The 22,106-nt window shown below is 49.1% G+C and overlaps 1 protein-coding gene across 8 annotated transcripts in view; it reads left to right on the forward strand.

The window, feature by feature from the left end:
* The window catches only part of LOC119441714 (serine/threonine-protein kinase OSR1-like), a 230,247-nt gene that overhangs the window by 169,286 nt on the left and 38,855 nt on the right, over positions 1–22,106 (forward strand). Inside the window, exon 1 of one of the 8 annotated variants that reach the window (XM_037706311.2) lies at positions 8,730–8,996. The exons of the other annotated variants lie outside the window; for them this stretch is intronic. Coding sequence (XP_037562239.1) covers positions 8,950–8,996 — 47 coding nt within the window. The 5' untranslated portion in view covers positions 8,730–8,949. Of the gene's footprint in view, positions 1–8,729; positions 8,997–22,106 lie in introns of those variants that run through there. 8 annotated transcript variants of the gene reach the window in all.

A 22,106-nucleotide genomic window follows, 5' to 3' on the forward strand; every position in this document is an offset into this window, starting at 1 on the left:
GTGCAATCATGGTAAACTACTGTGCCTTTAAAATTGTATCTCTACTGCATTCGTTCTTGACCATCGTATTAATAGTTTTATACAATAATGGGCTCACGAGCATAAATAGATTGTAGAAATATTGTTGATCTTCAGCCGACTTGTTTCAGCTTATTTTATGTCCTAAAAGACAGTTCCCGGAAAGCAGATGAGAAAGTGTATCGCTTATGTGTAATTTGCAAGACAAATTGTCACTTAACATTACGCCTAGATATTTCAGACCTTATACTTCACACAAGGCTAACGAGCCAAATAGGCGTACATTCCAGTGAAAGGTGTCTTTTTCCTTGTAGTAAATCCAGTTTACACAACTACAACATATCTTTCTAATGATTAGAACCATACCTTATCGTTCATACCATTTCAGCACATCACTCGTACTCTCACTGAGGGCGTTTTCGATCCTCGTCACTGCAAGTAATTTATCTTTAAAAAGAACGCAATGAACAAACAATCAGTTCTCCAATGGTGTATTAACAAAATCAACGATGTCACCAATCTACAAAAGAAGAGTGAGAGACAGAGAGAGTGAAAAAGGGAAGGGTAGAGAGGTTAACGAGATGCACGTCCTGTTTGCATACCCTATGCTGGGGAGAGGAGATGAAGGGAAGAGACACAAAGAGCACTAGCGGCTCGCACACATGAAAAAGCAAAGGTGCCAACAAGCTGCCTTGTGGGCCTCCTGACGTCACTGGAAGGTAGCCCGTACTGGTCGCACAGTCGCCCTGCCACCGACCAACACCATCTAGATAGCACAGGCCTACGCATTCCGATCTATGACGTCATGATGCCTGGCCCGAAATTTCCATTGCCAAGGCTGGCGTGACGAAAGCGGTGACGTCAAAATCACTGTTGCTTACGCGGGAGCATCCCCATTAGATTTTATGGCAGTCGGGCTAGGTAGCATTACGTCATGGATCGGAGTGTGTATGCCTTGTGCTATCTAGGTGGTGCTGCACCGATACCATAGCTACCTCATCCGAGACAGTTAACGGTGTCAGGCAGCAATTTTACCTGAGCTGCAGTCGGCTATCAGCACTCGATTTCAATGATGGGATTGTGCAGCATCACACGGCGCCAGACCATTGATGATGATGATGATGATGACGATGATGATGATGATGATTGTAACGTCGTTGGCACGTACCTAGTCACGGGGATTGGCCAAGAGTCGGGCAGATTTTACGTATGTGCTAAGTGAATAAATTTAGAAAATCTGTAATTAGAGATATGATCGTTCTTTTCGTCTACCACCTTTCAACTTCCTCTTCTTCGGTTACAAAGTTACGTTAACAATATTTTCGTGGCACAGTGACGGTGAAGAGACGGAAAAACGACAAAAAAAAAGAGTACCCAGAGAGAAAATAAAATGTAGCACCAAAGTGACAACGGTAGCGACGAACATTGTGCGCGGCCTTCAAATCACTGCTCAGGCTATTCAGCAACAGCCGTGGCCTATAGTTGCAGAGCGCCCGCCTCGCCTGCGGAAGGTCGTGGGTTCAATTCCCACCGCCGTTGGGCACCCCCTGATTCAAATGGACACAAGCGTATCCTGGATTGGCATTCGGCTTTTTTCAGTGGTGATACGCTTGAGAAATGAGCCTGCGCCTGAAATTCCCGTCGGAACCCTCGTGAGTGCACACAAAAAGAAAAACAAATGTCACAGTTTCGCCCTAAGGGCGAAGCAATGAATGCGATAGCAACACAGCAATGTCGACACGAAGTAAGGTGAGCGGCTTTGGTAGCAATATGAATTGTAGTAAACATGAGCTGATTAAGTAAGCAGGTGTGCTGCGGCGTAAGTAGACCGACATGAAGAGAGACTCGATGACCCCGAGAAGGCGCGTGTGAAACGGTGGTGTTGATGAGAAGCGCTTCCCGTGGGCAGCGCGTGCGAAGGGACACACCTGTAGCGCTGCACTGCCGATCCGGGCAGCATTGCATGTGTAGCGTGCGTTGGAAAATGTGGCCCGACTATTACTAACTGAATGAACAAGCGTGGTGTGAGCGCGCACAAGCAAACATAAATAGATCACACTGAATGACCGCAGACAACGACTGTCAAAACGCTGGCAGCAAGCGCATATACGTCGCAGCGGGCGAAGGTACGTGCGGTCTATCGCTTCAACGGAAACTGAGCGGCGAATGCACAGCGCATAGAAAAGGTCAGAGCCGTGTGGAGATAGGAGACAGTGCGGCCGGCGAGCGACGAGCGCGATTGTTGGCAGAGTAGAAGTGCACCCCCCCCCCCCCCCCCCCCGCTCCTTCCGGCGCTGCCGTCCCGCTTCCGTGCTTGCGCGGAGATTGAGTGGGAAGTTCCCCTTGCGCCCGGTTGCAAGATAGGCCTTTGGTGCCGGAGCGCAGCGTCGCCCCGCCTCCCTCCCTCCCTCCCATGCCCCACGCGCCGGTCGCGTTTGCTTTCCGCCGTGCGTTCGCTCTCCGTGATAGCGCGCGTCCCCCGCACGCTACCGCTCGGGCATACGGCGCGCGGCGATGATGTTAGCTATACGGAACCTCACGGCGATGGCGACGACGACGGCCACGGCGACGGCGACGCCGACGGCAGAAATCCAGTTTAAGTGTTCATATAATTGCTATCGCAATAAAAGTCTCGCGGTCCCACATAAATGAGAAACCATATAAAAAAATGTCACAGTTTCGCCCTAAGGGCGAAGCGATGAATGCGATAGCAACACAGCAATGTCATACGAATATGTGGTATTTGTTCACTATTCGCTTAAACATCACAGGCCCAGTGAATTTTATTCTTTAAACCACCATGACCTTCGAAAGGATCATAACGTCTGTGACAGTCTGGATTCACTTTAGACGTCTACAACAACGTATCCTGCTCTTGTTTGCCCGAGCACATATGTCCAACTTACAGTACCATGCTCACTGCAGCACCTGGTAGGTATGCAGGTATTCTGTGTAGTGCCGTGGGCGAGCACACCGGGCGAACTCGTTGAACGTAGATGAACGGCTAAGCGCTACGCCAGAGCTGTATTTTACGTTATTTTCATCTCACTCGATCGATGGAGCGTTTAGACACAACACTTGAGAACGGACTTTATGCAAGCGGCTTTGGTAGCAATATGAATTGTAGTAAACCTCAGCTGATTAAGTAAGCAGGTGTGCTGCGGCGCAAGTAGACCGACATGAAGAGAGACTCGATGACCACGAGAAGGCGCGTGTGAAACGGTGGTGTTGATGAGAAGCGCTTCCCGTGGGCAGCGCGTGCGAAGGGACACACCTGTAGCGCTGCACTGCCGACCCGGGCAGCATTGCATGTGTAGCGTGCGTTGGAAAATGTGGCCCGACTATTACTAACTGATTGAACAAGCGTGGTGTGAGCGCGCACAAACAAACATGAATAGATCACACTGAATGACTGCAGACAACGACTGTCAAAACGCTGGCAGCAAGCGCATATATACGCCGCAGCAGCGGGCGAAGGTACGTGCGGTCTATCGCTTCAACGGAAACTGAGCGGCGAATGCACGGCGCATACAGGTCAGAGCCGTGTGGAGATAAGAGACGGTGCGGTCGAACGAACGACGAGCGCGGTTGTTGGCAGCGTAGAAGTGCGCCCCCCCCCCCCCCCCCCGCTCCTTCCGGCGCTGGCTCCCCGCTTCCTTGCTTGCGCGTGGGAGAGATAAGAGACTGTGCGGACGAGCGACGAGCGCGGTTGTTGGCAGAGAAGTGCCCCCCCCCCCCCCCCCTGCTCCCTCCGGCGCTGGCTTTCCGCTTCCTTGCTTGCGCGTGGGAGATTGAGTGCGTTCGCTCTCCGTGATAGCGCGCGTCCCCGCACGCTGCCTCTGGGGCATACGGCGCGCGGCGAAGATTTTATCTATACGGAACCTCACGGCGACGGTGACGGCGACGACGACGGCGACGGCGACGGCAGAAATCCGGTTGAAGTGTCCATATAATTGCTATCGCAATAATAACCGAGCGCCAGGTAGTGCTACAGAAAGTGTGTCAGCGTACAGTCCAGAGCAATCGATGTACACTCGCGATACTACATTCCGAGATGGTACAAGGATGGTATACTGGACTACCCATGTGGCGCGTACTATCTTATTTTAAACACTTCTAGCTGTTTCGGCTATCGAATCGGTGACAACGTTCGCGAAGTTTTCGATACAGCAGACAGGTCTCGCGCGAGATCAATAACATGGTGACAGCGATAATTCCATTGAAGCGATCATCGTCTAGAAAGTAAGACATCGCGCACGTATGGTAAAATATTCCGAATAACCTGGGGGGCCGCTGTCGTCCACTCTCAAACATTTTAACACCCATTTGTGGCCTAATCTTGGCCGGGATAATGTGACGATTCTACTTCTACGCTATTCCTCTTCGTGTTTCGCCAACGGTCTGAGCGGCAGTCCACCGCCCGTTATCAAAGGGATCGGTCGGCTATGAACGGTAGATGATAAGAAAGGAATGGAATCGAGCGAAGTGAGTGGCTACATTACTTCAAACTAATTTACACAATTTACACCCTTGAGTGTATACATAAGGTCTAAATCGGCCTATAACTCACACCCTTACACTCTTTTTGGGTGTAAGAGTGCGAATTATATACCAATTTACACCCTTATGCTCTTCTAAGGGTGCAAATAAGATTGCATTGATATGCCGGCCTTTGTCCCCAAACTTTAAGCGTCGTGTACCTTGCATATACGTCCTTTATTAGAACTTTACGTGCTCGCTATACATCACGCTGATACTCACACGACTTTCATGACCTGCAAGGACCGGAAGCGCAACGCCAAAGAAAGCAAATGCATGCAATATCTAGATAACGGCATGGGTGTGTTAGGGGACAAAATAAGCCCCAATATATATATATATTAATTTTATATATTATATATTATATATATTTAGTGCGGTAGTGATTACGACGACGATGAGGGAACGGCGGCGGTTTGCACAGAGGCATCGTTATATTAACGTGCCCTCCGCGCTGCCCGCGCCCTGCGCGCTGCAGTTACGCCACTGCTCACAACAGAGCGGCTTCGAGTCGCAGGTAGGGGAGGCCTTCAAATGAGTCATGCCGAAAGTAAATCGCTCCTCCGCGGACAACGTTCGATGCGTAGCGCGCACGACGCCGGTCCCGGACGCGCTCTGCTGACTGCGGCATTCTTCTATCGCGCGACCTCTCTCTCTCTCCGCGTGATATACACGCTCGCTACACACCGCGACGGTTCCGGCGAACGGAGAATGCTACGCTGCTGACTTCCGCGTTACAAAGACCGAGACTCGGCTCGCGTAAGGCCGATCGCGCACACCAAGGCCAGGACGTGCTTGGCTGACGGCGTGCGCGCACTCGACCCTTTGGTCGTATTATACGGGGCCTCCTGAATGAAAGATGCAAGGAGCGCGGGCGGTCGGTCGGTCGAGTGTAGGCTCAGGAACGAGCACACAGATAGGGCGGGTGCGCACTCTGTGAAGAAGTGGAAACTTTCCACGTTCCTTGGGCTTGACGCCGCCGCTGTCCCCCGTAAGCACAACGGATGCATTGACTACTGCAATGCAAAGGATACAGTGAACATAGCAATGAATACAGCGACGAGTGAAGCAAACCAACTAGGTATCGCAAATTTTCTTAGAGGTAGAGATATATAGTTCATCTATCTATCTATCTATCTATCTATCTATCTATCTATCTATCTATCTATCTATCTATCTATCTATCTATCTATCTATCTATCTATCTATCTATCTATCTATCTATCGATCAATCTCTGCTGATGATGATGCTGCCCTAGATTGAGATCCAGTTCCCTTGGCACTCATGCCGTTTTACACTAACAACCCACCGCGGTGGCTTATAGTTACTATGGTGTTGAGCTGCTAAGCAGGACGCGGGATCAAATCCCGGCCGCGGCGGCCGCATTTCGATGGGGGAGAAATGCAAAAAACGCCCGTGTCCCGTGCATTGGGGGCACGTTAAAGATCCCCCTGGTGGTCAAAATTAACTTGGAGTCCTCCACTAAGGCGTGCCTCATAATATCAAATCGTGGTTATGGCACTTAAACCCAATAATTCATTTCGCTACACTAACAATTTAATAAATATACTTGAGTGTATCATTTTTACTCTCTGCCCATTATAACAGCATTATTATGGTATAGTACTATAAAGTCTCGTTTTGAGCTTTCGTGCCCCCGTTTGGGAATAGATGTCACCATCTACGTTCCCTCCACTGTCCACCTCTTGAAGCGCACCCAGAACTCCGCGGCCTGCGTAGTTCTGAGAGAGGGAGAAAGAATGATAAATGAAAGGCAGGGAGGTTAACCAGGACTGAGCCCGGTTGCCTACCCTATACACTGTGGGAACGGAAAAGTGGAGGGAAAGATTAGGAGAAGAACAGAAAGTCCACTGTTGACATCGCCGACGTGGTAACTGTTTTTTGCTATATCACTGACGGTCACTCAGTCCGGATCACAGACGGTCGCTCAATCCGGTAGTTTTCACAAATCGCAGCAGCGCTTTTGCGGCCTTTTGTAGCTGCGATATTCGAAGCCATGGTCCCAAGATCTTGTTCAAGGTGAATGTTTTTTTTTTTTTTTTTTTTTTTTTTTTTTTTATCCAGCTGATTGAGAGTTGTGCACAGGTCATCTCTCAGTTCGTTTTCAAATGTTGGGCAGTAGCACAGTAGGTGTTCTATGGTCTCCTCGACACCGCAGGCATTGCAATCGGCGCTGTCAGCCATTCCAATCAAACACGTATATGCATTGGTGAATGCAACGCCCAAGCGTAAGCGGCACAGCATTATTTCCTCACTTCGCGGAAGCCCAGGTAACAGCCGCAGTTGCGTAGATGGATTGAGAAAATGCAACCGATGGTGGGTGAATTCAGGTGTGTGCCACTTCTCCAATGTCATACTGTGCGCTAGCTTGCTTAGGTGTTGGGCTGCGTCAGTCCTCGATCTCTGAACATCACACAAGGCTTGTGGAGGTGTGCACACCGGTATGCTGACGGACGAAAATTAAAAAGCAAACACTCTCCTTCCGCGTGTTGCAGCTGCCATATAGGCGTGCGATATGCGCGTATATGGCTGTCAGGGAATAACACCGACATTTGCCGCGCGTCCGCAGTAAAGTTTATGCGTGAAAGTTAGGCCAACTGCTGGATGGAGGCAAGAGAGCGCGCACACACGTTCTAACCGCCTCTCGTACCCCGCGAGTCGTGACTCTACATGTCACACGACTGCGCGAAGTTCTTCGGTTGAGAGAACGAGCAACACACTCCGAGGTCATCGACTATATACACTTACTTGCACTCACGCCAGCATGTGTGAAAGCACTGCAGTGTCTGTCGTCGCTCTTATTGATTTGTTTGTTCTTGTTTTGTCGATGAGCCATTAAGGCGAGAAACAATCGACCTTTTCGTCTAAATGGCAGTAGCGCTACTTTCAGTGCGTTTACTTAAGCGCTAAACTGACAGCCCGTTGACAGCCGCTTTGACCTCAGACAGAGGTCAAAGCGGCTGTAGTTCGTTCGATTCTCTGTGACGCCTCTAAGTATTAAACATAAAATTTCAGCTCATATTAAAATCTTGGCAGTATGCTATAGCCAGCGCTTGACTCTCAAATCAGGGCTCAACGAAGAAAGAAGGTACTCACTTGTTGAATGCCCCTCTCTCACCTGCTCATATGTCGCGCTCACTCAGCCACCGTCCATGCAGTTAAAGGGCATGATGATGATGGTCATGAAAATGTCTTTAACTTTGGGGAAGGGGTTATAGGGTCGGAGCCCTTAGTCCAGGCTCCTTTGATGTCTTCGGTGACGGCCTTGGACCGGTGGATGATCTCCCGCCACGCCTCGGGAGTCCCAGCGCGAAGAGCCATCTCCCACTGTTCCATGGTGAGGATGGGTATGGAAGAGAACATCGAGGCGGAACACTCCACCGTGAAGTGAAAAACGTCGTCGGCGATGGAAGCTCACAGGTGTCATCATGCTCGAGAATTTTATAGCGTGCACCCGCAGCCTGAATGAAAATTTCAGTTGTACGGTGCTATGAACGAAGTAAGCGATTCGCATATAGAGAGAAAGGCAGTTGAAGAGCCCGGTGAGTAAAGGTTGATGGATGGCCGCTTACTTGGCCCTCGAGGCGACGCGCTTACGCGCACCCGACAGAAGCGACCGCCAAACAAAAGAACAAGCGACGTAGACTCCCTCAGCCCCCCTAAAGGGAAAAGAGAAAAACACAAACAACAACAACAGCGGCCAAATCCTGGGAAAAGGAAGAGAATAAAGAAAGAGAGAACAAGACAAACACGCACGAACTACAAGTCACCGGGTGAAGGAGTGTATCGGGCAGCGAGCGAAGCGACCTGTCGAATCGGAAGACAGAAAAGGCCTGATCCCCCGAGAGACGCCGGAGCCTATAGAGGCAGGCCGTTAACGAGAGAGCCCGCGGATTATTCTTTTACGTCAAAGGAGCAGCGCTGCGGAGACGGGGAGACAATGAGGCTGCCGTGACGCCGTTGCCCATAGCTGCCGTCTCTTCGCGCACCGTGGCGACGGTCCCTGCCAAAAACGACGTCCCGAAGCGCCCACCGCTGCGTTGGTTGCTAGCGGCGCCTCTGCATACGACACACGAGGCCTCGTCGACCTGCCCTCTCGCGCGTCCTCCCGTCCAACCATTGACGACGACCCTCGGCTCCCAAGAGCGCACCTTCAGTGACGACTGCGAACCGCAGTCGTCAGGGCGAGCCTCCCAGTAGTGCACCGCCTCTTGAGCAAACCTGGCCCAGGTGTGACATTCCGCGCCGTCCTCACAATTATTCTTGTACCTTCCACGTGTACCTTCGCTGTGATCGTGTGGTTTTGCCCCTGGCGAGAAGAGGTGTGCGCAGCTGCTTCCGTCGAGGGCGAGAGTGGATTGGGCGCCAGAATGAAGTCGTTCCTCAAGACAAGAATCCCGGAGGACATCCCGGAAGAGTCAGTACTTATAGAATGCACGACGTAGCACGCTTTGTATGGCGAGCAGCGAAACGGCGTAGTCCTTTGTGGTTCGGACGCATGTGTTTCAGTAGAGTTGAGCGGGTCGAGGGCGTGTCGGTTCAGCTCACGCCTGCCGGCCGCGGGCCGTATAGGGGTGTAGCGGATAGAAGACTGCAACGTTCATAGTATCTCTTCATCGGCGTGCTCGTTCGCTTTCATTTTAGTGACGTCAACTCGGTATACCATTGTGCGAGGCAAAATGCGCTGGTATATACAATGGCACGTTGACTCCTTGTATTGGCTGTCGACTCCGAAGCCCAATTCAACGAATAGGCGATTTAGCGGTATAGTTTTGGGAGCATGACTGAGCACACCTCTTTTAGCCAACATACATAGATTTGCTATCAGTGGCACTACATCACTCATCATCCATATTTAGGACATCACGCAGCATCATTCCATGAACTGATTTCATCACCGTCCTCTCTTCTGCACAGATCTCTTGTTTTCATTTTGTTTTTCATGTTAACTGACTTACCCTTCACCGCTGGTGCAGGGTAATTCTGCGCTACAGACATGTGCCAGGCCTAGTATCCATTTAGGTACGCAGCTGTTCGTAAGAAGTGATCGCTTATGACGTCAACGGATGTGAAGCAATGATTTGGCAACATCAACTGCACGTGAAAGATGTCCTGATGAAGGATGTGCTCTATAGGATCCGCAACCACGACGTAGAACACCCTAAGTAACTCAGGTTCATGATTCTCACCCACGTACTTCCTTTGCTGCTTCTCAATATTTAATCTCACTCGTTCTGGCTTCATAATTGGATCGGTGTGCTCATATAACATGTGCGAGGCCTTCAGTAAATTGAAAAGGTCGAAATACTTAGAAGAAGCACATACTACCAATAACGTTTGCCGTTCTCACCGTTTTTAACGCTATAGCGGTGAGGGCCCCGTGTCGCAGAAAATCCGGCGTCGGCGTAAGCACCGGCGTCGTTGGCGAAAATAATCATGCCGAACCACATCATCCTGAACCACCCCGTCCAGGAAGGCCCTTCGCGTGGCGCAGGGCGTTAGTGAACAAAAATTGAATTTCTCAAAGTAAAATCCGTCAGAAAAATCGTAAAGCACGACTTAACCACAACCTACAGACGTGATAGCACCGGATTGTAATTTGAATATGCAAGAAAAAAGCTTGATAAGCAGCCAGGGATCATTGAATGCTATCTCTTTCCACTCTTAAAGGTGAAGCTTGAGCGTCCTCCATTTTTTTTTTTTCGCGCAAGTCTTTTTGGCTTTACGATGCACTGGAATTTCGCGATACCTTTGGTGCATAGTCGTAGTTTCTGCTTGGCTTTATTTGATGTTGTTGCGGTACAGTGTTTTCAACGTTGAAGCCTATATTTTTTACCTGTACAAATCATGGCGCAGTAATGTATGAACACGAATCATGTAAGCCAGATTATTTTGCATTATTGAATAGCAAGATAACTGATTAAAAATAATAACGGTGCCTTAACATAGCATTTGAGGATATTTCCAAGTACCAAACACCTTCTCTTGGATGGCGCATATTCCCTGATATTTTCATCGTTTGCAGGTTCTCCCAGCAGCTCGAGGCGCCATGTACTTTGTATATTTTGCGGTTCTCGTTACTAATTGCTACCACGGCCAATATTCGCGCGCTTTATATGCGACGTGCCAATGTGCAGCGCTGCCTGACAAGCCGCAGATTACACATTCGTCACGGCATCATCGTTATCATCCCCACCACGATCATCATCATCATCACCATGCTTATTTATGTTCACTGCAATAAACGAAGGCCTCTAGCTCCGGCGAGCTCCAAATGCCGTTGCCTTAGTTCAACTTACTCCATCATATGCCTCCAAATTTCCTCATCTCATCCCATCGTCCTCGACTGCATTTTCCTTCCACTGGTACTCAGTTTGTTACTCTGTAGGTGATGTTCAAAACATGGCGGCTATGAGGTGTTTTCGGCTCTGAAATTGTGTCGGGTGCACCCAATTTGCGAAAGCTGTGCCTTCGAGATCTGTGTCTGTTACTCCAAGGAATCGGTGGCTCGGTGCTGTTGCTCTACGCGACCTGTACAACTCAATTCCTTCTTCCTAATCTCAACTGGAATATCGAGTACTCCAGTTCGCTCTCGATAATCCCACACCGCCGTCTTGATCTCTCTCAATGTTTCGCGTATCATTTATTTCGTTCACCACTCGTGCTGCGGTCCTTGGCTTCTTCTCAAGCTTCTTTTTTATACTCAAAGATTTAATGTCATATGTTAGTACTGGCAGAATGCAGTAAGTATGCCATCAGGATAAATTGAAATGCGAACAAGAAATAAAAACTGATCAGAACATCTGTTACTGGTAATTACTCTGGAGCGCGACTTGTAATCACTTCGTAGCCGGTTCCTGTGCATGGTTTAGTTCCAGACGTACGTTTTGGAGCCTAACTTTTAGACCACGGTTACAAACGCAGGTGAAGCTGGAATCACAACAATGCATGCTAATCATTTTTTCTACTTGTTCGCGTATGAATTTGTGCTGATAGTAACACTGGTCATGTGTCCCTCCCCCACTCTTCTCAACATAGGTGCAATTTTTACGGTGTTCTTTATCCATTTTATTGCCTCTTTATCCGTGGCGTGTGGCAATCAATGGCGTGGTGAGCGTGCAAGCGGTCATAGCATTTCGCATGTCTTGCTCTGAGCGCGGGAAAAAAAATTAAAGAGGGACGTATGCAGTGAAATGTTTTCGATTATAAGACATTATTTTAACCCACGACTGCTTGTTAACGGGGAATTTTCTCAAATACTTAGCATTCAAAATGCGTAATGAACATTATTCGTTTAGGCATTATATACTTAATTGCAAAATAAACTACAATTACTGAGTAATTTAGGAATCCAGAACACATGACATGTCCTTGTTAAAGACTGATACTCAATGCGCGAAACGGTAAACAGACAACACAAACAGAAGGAACATAAATAAAGCTTAAGCGCAAGCAATAAGTATCACTCCTTAATAAATGAACCAACTTCACCCGCGAGATGTTCCGCATCATATGTCCTTGTCATTTCCTGCGCTAAATTTTCGACATGAACCCTTACCAACTTCCTGAGTTTGCTCCTCCCATTGACAATGATACAACCTGTATTGCCCGCTATGTCCTTCGTCCGCGCCTGTATTGTACTATTGAATCTCTTAATTATGAGTTGCAAACTAGCTCGAACAACTATTCTACGTAAGCAAATTACTACGTGTAACCTCTAAGCCATAGAAAAAATAGTGACATATATATATATATATATATATATATATATATATATATATATATATATATATTTCATTTCATTTCATTTCATTTTATTTCGGCATTATGGTACATTATAACATGTACAAAAATGCTGGGGGCACAGACTAAAAGCCAAGAAAAGGCTTGACGGGGTCTGTACCCGATAATTGCACTTTGACAGGGGCAACAACAACAACAAAAACGTTCCTAGCTTACAATGGCACAATGGCAAAACTTACAATGGCAAAAATATACATCGGAAAATAAAACTAACAGTGTTGAAATTAACATTGAAAAGCAAATATATACTTTTCTGCACGACATCAAAATTTATGAAAACTTGGAGAAACTTTCCAGTACAAAATCAAAACTTGATAGCAGCTGCATTACAGAAAACAATGCTGGTTGTTTAAAAGAGTAGGCAATGTATATGCGATCATTTGTCGGCCATAATTAGTACGGGTCCGTGGCGTAAACCAAAAAGTGATTCCGCGCGTGTCATAAACATGCAATCTTTCAGTCAAATTAGCAAGTTCTTTCAAGCACAGATTGTTTGTTTTAATGCCTTGTTTGTAGCGTTTTATTAGTAAAGATTCGTACAAGTCGTCAACAGGTATTACGTTTAGATTTTTACAGAGGGGCCTTGTGTGCGCGTTATACGGAGCATTGACAATCAAACGGACAGCCCTTTTTTGTAATCTAGAAATCCTCAGAATGTTGGAAATTGTGGTGGTTCCCCAGACTAGGTAGCAATAGCACAGTTTTGAAAGGAAAAGCGAGTTATACAATAACAGTTTTACTTTCTCAGGTAAAAGAAAACGTGTGCGCGATAATATACCAACCGTGCGAGAAAGACTGGAACAAACAGAATCAGACTGCAAATCCCAGGACATGTTTTCATTAAAGAGTGACCAACTTCACCGCGAGATGTTCCAGCATCATATGTCCTTGTCATTTCCTGCGCTAAATTTTCGACATGAACCCTTACCAACTTCCTGAGTTTGCTCCTCCCATTGACAATGATACAACCTGTATTGCCCGCTATGTCCTTCGTCCGCGCCTGTATTGTTACTATTGAATTTCTTAATTATGAGTTGCAAACTAGCTCGAACAACTATTCTACGTAAGCAAATTACTACGTGTAACCTCTAAGCCATAGAAAAACCTAGTGACATATATTATGCACACTGCTTGCGACAGAGGCAAAAAAATTGTTAAAAGGTCAGCTAGCTTACGGCCAGTGAATGTATCGTTATTTAATTTAATCTCAGTGGGGCCAGTGTTTCTTTAGAATAACCTTCTAAGAAAGAGGCATATATATATATATGCCTCAGAACGCGGTGAATAATTTAATACAACAGGTTTTCTACAGCCAGTTGCGGTTTCGTTTCCAGGAAGGCATGGTGTCATGACGTCACGGCACATTGACACGTCACAGTATGTGGGAGCAGGACATTGCGACCTTTTGACAATCGCCCCAGCTCGCTCGGTCGCATCTGCTATTCGTCGTGAGGGCCGATGTAGCAGCACAGCGGACGGCCGAACGATCCCGAGCGAGGGTAAAAAGGTCGCAATGTCCTGCTCCCACATACTGTGACGTCGCAGTGTCCTGCTCCCACGTGACAACATAGTGTGTCGTGACGTCACGACTCAGTATGCTCGTGGGGAAGGGAACGAAACGGAATCTGGCTGTAGAAAAGCTATTACATTATATTAGTCACGGCGCTCTGAGGCTTTGCACTATTTTTCTGGGACCTTCAGATAACGTAAAAAAAAAATGAATAGTCGAAAATATCATGTCTGCAATTTTTTTGTAGTCGAAAATATGTCTGTGCCCCATTTCATTTATTTTGCTTTTTTTTTTCAAATGACATAACAGTGTGTATGTCCGCATTACGCACAAAGAACACGTGGACACTTATTTGACGCGTTGCGACAGCTGTTATGCATAATTCTAATAACGAGCCATGACTTTTTTTTTTTTTTTGGTGCGTAATGCACTTTGTCATCTGTGGGGGTGGTGATGATAAATGTCTTCACGTGGTCGTACAGCCTTGGCAGATTTCCGTCAGCATTTGCCTCACCCGTGTCGCACTAGCACGTTAGACCACGGCCGCTCGATGAAACGCACGAGCTCGTGCGTTTCATCGAGCGGCCGTGGTTAGACTAACTTGCGCAACAGGGGGAGAAAGGTCGCGGGATGGCAAAACAAAAAGTCGCAGTTTCGCCCAAAAGGCGAAGCCCCGCTTGCGATAGTAAACTATTAGATAGCTATACGAAGTAAGAATAGTAGTTTTATCGGCCGTATAAACTTGTAAGCGTTCTCTTACCAACTAAATTAACAAGCATAGAGTCACGCGCACACAGGCAAACATGAACACATCTCACTCGATGACCGCGGACACTCGCTGTCAAAACGCTGCGTGAGGAAGAGCTGCAGCAACAGCGAGCGAATTGATAATCGTACGCTGCTGCCTTTCGCTTCAACGCGAACTAAGCGGTGAGAGCACAGCGCACACAAACCTATCAGCCCTCGGCGCGCCTATAGATTCTGTACCCATCGGAGATCGCTTTCAAATAGCGGCCGCGATAGAACGCGGCCGCGCGGTGCCGCGCTCAGCGGCGCCATACGCAGCCGTCGCCAAGGCTCTAGTCGTGGTACAAGACGCCGACAAAAGGCTCGTCAGTACAGCGCTTATATCGTGTAACAAGGCCCCTTATGCAACAAGGCCCATTACTGCGCGTTACGGAGTTTTGTTAGATGAGTGGACAGACAACACCACTGGGTGACATATATCCCAGCGCGTCATTCGTCTGTGCTCTCGCAATTGCAGGTTAAATCACGCATAACACAGAGGACGCGCTAGTAAACCTCTTTCTTTAGCCCGCTTGTGCGGAGTGAACCTATATATAAGGTGAACCTTCTTGTTTGTTATGCGACAACATTCAACGCAATCGGGATCTTGTTTGCAGAAAGCCTCGCCCCCCCCCCCCCCCCAAAAAAAAAAAAAAAAAAAAAACGTTTTGTATACGTTTGTGCAGGTGTTCTCCTTGGCTGTACCTAACCCACTAATCGTGCCAGGAGCTCGTAAGCGTACACGTACACGTCCTTGGTTAGCATTCAACGAACCCCGAGAACAACCAGTATCGCGTATTGGCATCAGCCTCGAGCGATGGCTGCATACACGCAGCGAAATGGTTCGGAACGCATTGTGTCTGCTACTGCTTGCGCCGCAGGCAGCAGCGACAATCTAGCATTGTTCGCACAACGTGAAAGGAACCCGCCGTTCCCACCGCCGTCCATTCACTTAGGCATAACGCGCAGTCGCATTCGCCTGTGCCCTGATTGACAGTCAACGACGTCGTATACTGCGTAGCGCTTTTAGGGTTTCTTTCACCACGTGCACAGTTTCGCCATACGTGCGACATACATACGAGGTATAGTGCTGTTGCAGGTTTCACATGACGCCTGACGAAATCTGCGGAGAGAGAGATAGATTTTTATGGTAGCAATGGCGGAGAAGTCGGCCGAGAGAGCGTGCCTCAGCCTCCACGCTTGGTTAAGAGGAGTGGGAGAGACGTGGCAAGGGAGAGAAGGATGACAGGGGATGTTGAGATACTACAATGAGCGTGAGCAACGGGTCCAGCGTATACAGTTTATGCGTACATTATATATATACAGTATATACAGTCAGCATACCTGGGCACGACACGCGCGCACAGAAGCAGGCAGTCGCCTTGCACTCTCAAGTTATACAACCCGTATAAGCGACGATGTTATAGATTGGTGCCGACACAATTTTCAGCGCTCGGTATGTGCATTATATATATATATATATATATATATATATATAGGCTATTTACTAAACCTGCATTACGCGCGCCGACCCAGACTGTCCTGTGCGACTGGCATTATCTGCTGGCCCCGAGTGCCCGCGTTTTGAAAGTTTCTCAACGGCTATAGCAGCTGTGTACGCGGTTCTCGACGTATAAAAATGGAATATGTATCGCGGCTTCGGTCTGTGTGTGACCTTTCTGTAAGGAAGCTTCACTTGGGAACAAGCTCCGAACTATTATTTGTGCAAGCATTGCGAGCGTAGAAGGATAACGCCCTCGTTAGATTGCTTCCGAAGTGGTTTTGACAAACCTGTTTGCATATAAATGAAAAGTTCGTACTTTCCCATACAGCGTATACTTGGGAAGATATGCAATGCTCTTTACAATCTGGCTTTTTCGTTGTTGTTTTTCTTGTAATACTGTATATCAAGGTGGCCGGACACTTGTTCGCCATATTATGCTTCCACATAATGTTGGTAAAACAATGTGCACATATATGTAGACCAGAAGGCAGTGCCCCTATTAGTACCCACAACCTTATTTTAATCTACATAACTTAACGAAAGAATACCCCTAAGTCCTAGAGCTGTGTCGTTGTCTCATGTGTCGTTATGTTATGTTGGCTTAGCTGTGCAGTCGATCCCGGATATAATTAAACCCGAGAGGATAACAAACTAGCTCGATATATCGATAATGCGCAAAACCATCGTGATGTTAAAGGGATATAACTGACACCTTCCTCCGCCTCCGATAGTTTGTTAACAAAGACCGCAACCTCGTGTCTGTTTGACACGAGAACAGTGAATTGTTTTCAGCGGCAGAAACGGTGCAGAGCGTGCGCACGTTTTCAATGCATTGTGCGAACTTGCGCGCATAGAATACCGACGCGTACCCCAGCCCAGCCAATCACAACTTCAGCAGCGATGAAATGCACATACCCTGATGTGCGGCGTGACGCGCGCGAAATCACGGTAGGATAGGATAGGAATAACCTTTATTTGTCCGACGGCTATGGCTGTTGGAGCCCGGGGCTAGGCTGCCAGGGGTCCGTCGCCGGAGAAAAATCTTCCGAGATCCTCGGCAATGGACCTGGCACGCTGGACGGCCCACTCCTGGTTCTCGGGTGCCTCGCTGAGGAGGGCGGCTTGCCATCTCTCAGTGAGGCGCCCCGCTTCAGAGGGTCCTGCTGTTGTCTTCCCCCTTCCTCTTGGTCCTTCTTCCTCATGGCGTTGGCATTCCCAAAGCATATGGGCCATATCAGCCCGTTCGTGCTCGCACCACGGGCATCCGGGCGACGGGTGCAGCGCGGGCCGCAGGTGGTGCAGGTGGTAGGGGTTGGTGAAAGTGCCCGTCTGCAACCGCCTCAGGTCGACTGCCTGGGACCTCTCCAGCCACCCGTGGGGTTGTGGATATTTCTTACGTTCTTTCCTGTAGTGACCAAGAACCTCTCCGTACGAGGCCGGAAACTCCTCGATATTGCGGTCGGCGTCCCCGTGGCCCCCAGCTCCGTCCGCCGCGATTTGGGTTGTGTTGGTAACTCCTCCGCTGTGGTCCCGCACAACGGCGGCGGCTGCCATCTGGGTGATCGCTTCGCGGCGGGTAAGCTGCCTCGCGACGAGATGGGCGCGCTCGTTGTGGTTGGGCGGGATGCCGATCTGTCTTCGGCCGTTAGTATTGTTGCTGTCATTGTTGTCGCGGCTGTTGTCTTTGTTAGTGCCAAGCTCGCCGACATGCGCGGGGAACCATTTGAGGGACTTGTTCGTAATCGTGCCGGACACGAAGTCCCCGGCTCTGGCATTGAGCATGCGCGCCACATCCGCGGACACCCAACCTTTGGTGCAGTTCCGAATCGCTGATTTGGAGTCGCTAATGATCATGGCTATCATCCTCCGTACCTCCGTGGAGTACCGCGAGGGCTATGGCCATCTCCGCTGCTTCGGCCGACGGCAGCCTCGCTGATGCCGTGACTCGGAGCCTTCCCTCCGTATCTACGACTGCCATGGAGAAGGCGGGCGCCGCCGCCGTCGGCCGGCCGTGTCGTTGATGTTGCCGCTGTTGCTGCTGCCGTTTTTGTGATAGTAGTAGTAGTGATGGTGGTGTTGGCATCCCTGGTTCGTCTCGCACATTCCGTTGTAGTGGCGGTGGTGGTCATCGTCCCTCGTCACCATCAACGTTACCGGCGGGCCGCGGGTACCTGGCTGCATCGACGAAGAGGACGCCTTCTCGTCTTCCATGCTCCTCGAGGATTGCTACCGTCCTGCGTTTACGTATTTGCACGTCATGCACCGGGTGCATGTTCTTCGGCATGTTTTCCGTCTGTATGGCGTCCCTGACTTCCGATAGCAGTGTTTCCTTCAGTCCCCGCGCCTCATGATATATCGAATCCCGAGCAGGTCGAGGATTCGTCTTCCCGTTCTGGTGCCCGACAGCCTCTCCAGCTGCGCTATTCTCTGCGCCTCAGCGACCTCCTCGAGCGTGTCGTGTACGCCCAGCTCAAGGAGCCTGTGGGTTGGCGTGTACTGGGGTACCCCCAGGGCGGTCTTGAACGCCCTGCGGATTGCCACGTTCAGCTTGTTGGTTTCGCTTCTGTTCCATTCAGCATACGCGGCAACGTACGGAAGCACGGCAAGTCTAAGTCTTATGACAGTGCAAATTTTCTATAAAATACTCCGTCATCAGAACAGGAAGTTCGAGGACAGAGCTTCTAAAGGAACTCCGCGATGAACGTTATATCTGCGCTGCTCAAGGTGCTCAGGTCTACGGGCCCGTACCTAATAGAGTTTGAAGCTGCAAGTTAGAGGTGGATTGTTTACGCGATTTACCACGTCCGTGCTCCTCTCTAACTCTCTTATTTAACTATACCCTTGCTTTCTTTTTCACATCCTGCACCCTTCCTGCCGTGCATGGTATGGCGAACCAGGACTGTACCGCTGGTTAAATTCCTTGCCTTTCTATATGCATCCTTTCCCTCTTCCTCTTTATTTAAAGACATGGATTACAAAAAAAAAAAAAAAAAAACATCCAAGCTCACGCGGTTGGTGTTATTCACAGCAAAACTTTCTTACAAAATATGAAAAGCTGCACCGTTTGTGCACATCTAGTCGCACGTGCACGTGGTTTGCGCCGCGCGCACACCACGTGCCTCCGAGATGCGCCGGTGCGATCTCAGATCTCGGAGCCTAACGAAACCCGAGTCCCAGCTAGCGTTTTGGCTATAGGTCGCGATATCGGATGCTTGCCTGCGACGCTTTTGTTAGCAGCCCACGCGACCTTCGTAACGGAAGGGACTCTTGAAAGCACCGGAAAGTGTGCGTCAAAGGCGTGCCGTCATTTCCCTTGTTTCGGCGCCAAATGTGCAACGGATGAACCGGGTGACTCGGAAGTACAGACGCTGTAACATATCCTGTCGGATGGCGTATTTAATGCAATGATCGCACTGCCGAGTACCCGTCGTCGACACATCGGCGCCTTCTCGGTAAATATTTCCGACATCCTTTGTGGCCGCTCTTGCGCATTCATCTTCCTGCCCACCACACCCGTCTCATATATATGCTCTGCACTTATCGGAACGTTCCGCGTATACTATATGCATGGCCCACGATCCGACGCTTGACACCGAATAGCTAGAGCTGTCCGCGGGAGACGTGGCAGATTAGTGTTCTCCTCCACTATCTGTTCGCCGCTCCGCGGCTCGTTAACCTTTGCTGACTCGCGTGAGCGCGCGCGATCCTGTTTACATGTCGCTCGCGAGCCGACGACCTCGATCGCTATCGACGCACCGCGGCGCGCTTGTAACTTCACACACGCGAGAGTCAATGGTGCGGATATCAACGAGTGTATTCCGGTCGCCGTTACAGGAATAGAAATACGTTCTAACTCGTTTGTATAACCATACGTGCGGGACTGATGAATATATTTCGTTATATTGGTCGCTTCGTTATAAAGGTATCAACCCTTATGCACAACCGATAACTTTATTGAAAGAATCTAAACTTTCTATAGGGCACTTAATAAGAAAAACAAAAGTGTTATTTGATTCTGAGTTCAGCCGAAAAATCCGGCCATGACTCAAGTCACTGCCTCAGTGGAACAGAGGACCAGAGAACGTTCCTCCTCCTCCTATTAACCGCCTATTGAGCGGAGAATCGTCATCGCTCTCGTGATGATCAGCGCTTTCAATGGAAGCTTGAAAGCACGTAAGCCGAAAGCGACAGCTCGAATGACGTGAAGATTCATATCGGCCGAGCTTTAGTCACATGCCGCAGGGGAAGCGCCTAACCATGCGGTAAATCTTTCCGCCCAAGCATGCAAATGGGGAAGCTGATTGCGTGTACATTACCGTATACGTTTGATGGGAAACGCGGCACGGCTGAAGCTGAACAGAACGTATACACAGCACCTGTGTACGACCGCATTTGATGCGCCTTCCCTTTTATGCGTGTCTTTCGGGCTGCTATACCGTGCCGATAATGTCACACCAAGCTTCCGTCCTGATTAAACCATTTATTAACGCTGCCATTCCGGCCTTGCGAAGCTTTAGAAGGGGTCTGCCGGAACTACGGGTATATCATAGCGGGACGATACCTGCGTTGTAAGTTTCGTCTCAACACCACACGCACCTTCTGCACAAATATGCACGTTGCTAGCGCAAAGATTACAGCGAAGGCAGAACTCGAGTGTCAATACACTCGAGTTCTGCCGAATACACGTTGCACCGAAGGCACGTTGAACATCATCATCATCATCATCATCATCATCAGCCTATATTTATGTCCACTGCAGGACGAAGGCCTCTCCCTGAGATCTCCAATTACGTTGAATATAAGACGTCAGAATGTAGTCGGGGAAGTCGTGTGTTTAGCAAGTTCGTTGCAGCAGCACTCAAGCGTTGGAATTCACATGGTAGATAGCAAACTGTATATTATTATATTTAGCACATCTTTACGTTAATAAGCTGAATTATGATTTTTACAAAAGCTAGCTGTACCCGCTCTCCTTGGAACACCTTCCCCGGTACCTGTCCCTCATCTACTTTGTCATTTTCTCGTGGCGCTGTATATTTAACATCAATGAGAAAAGGGGGAACCGATGGGGCCCAATAGTTTTGCTAATCACAACCATAAGCCAACAGATAATGAAGCCAAGGAAAGCACTGGGGAAGGTATTTCTAGTTCTTAATCGAAGTATAGAAATTATAAATTAAAGTCAAATGAAAAGTGGACGAAAAAAAATTCACCGATGATCACGATGCTCCCTAATGCGAAATTTGAGCGCAGCCCTACACGTGTTTTCATTTCGCGATGTATTAGCTGTCGCGGACAATCTGTCTCGCGCGGCACGTTGCAAACGCAGCGAAGTGTGGCGCGACTGCCTCGCTATTCTGGAGATCGCGAGAGGCAGTGCGTGGGTGACGCGTGGGCGCGATTCACAGCAGCCGCCGCAGACATACCTCCCAGACGACGCGCACTATACTCTGGCGCCATCTCGTAGCCATCGTCGCCGCAGTATACGCATTTCTTCTCACGCTTTCGCTATACTAGCTATACGCCGACGCTCGCCGCAGGCACGAGCGCCTAAGAGCCGCGCCCACTTGCCGCCGATGGTAGCAGAACCTACAACCTTCGCATTACGCGAATACGCAAGCACTTCTCTTCGGACGACCTAGTGGCCTTCTGGAATCACCAAACGTTGTATACAAGCGTACGGAAGTCCTCTTCTCTGCGTGGCATCAAGTAGTACGTTTTGTTCCGCAGTATAGCGCCGGCAGGGCCACATAAAATTCTTCGTATCGCCCAGCTCTCCGCGGCCTGCATGCACAGAGCGGGAAAGGCGCGTTCCCCCTCTTAAATGTGCTGATCACGTTCCGATTCGAAAAAGTAGAGTGGCCTCCGGACGGGTGAGCCGCTTGATCGCGCGGGGCTCATGCGGTGTGCAGGTGGTGTTCTGG

Source organism: Dermacentor silvarum, chromosome 2, assembly GCF_013339745.2.
Source record: "Dermacentor silvarum isolate Dsil-2018 chromosome 2, BIME_Dsil_1.4, whole genome shotgun sequence".
Taxonomy (NCBI): domain Eukaryota; kingdom Metazoa; phylum Arthropoda; class Arachnida; order Ixodida; family Ixodidae; genus Dermacentor; species Dermacentor silvarum.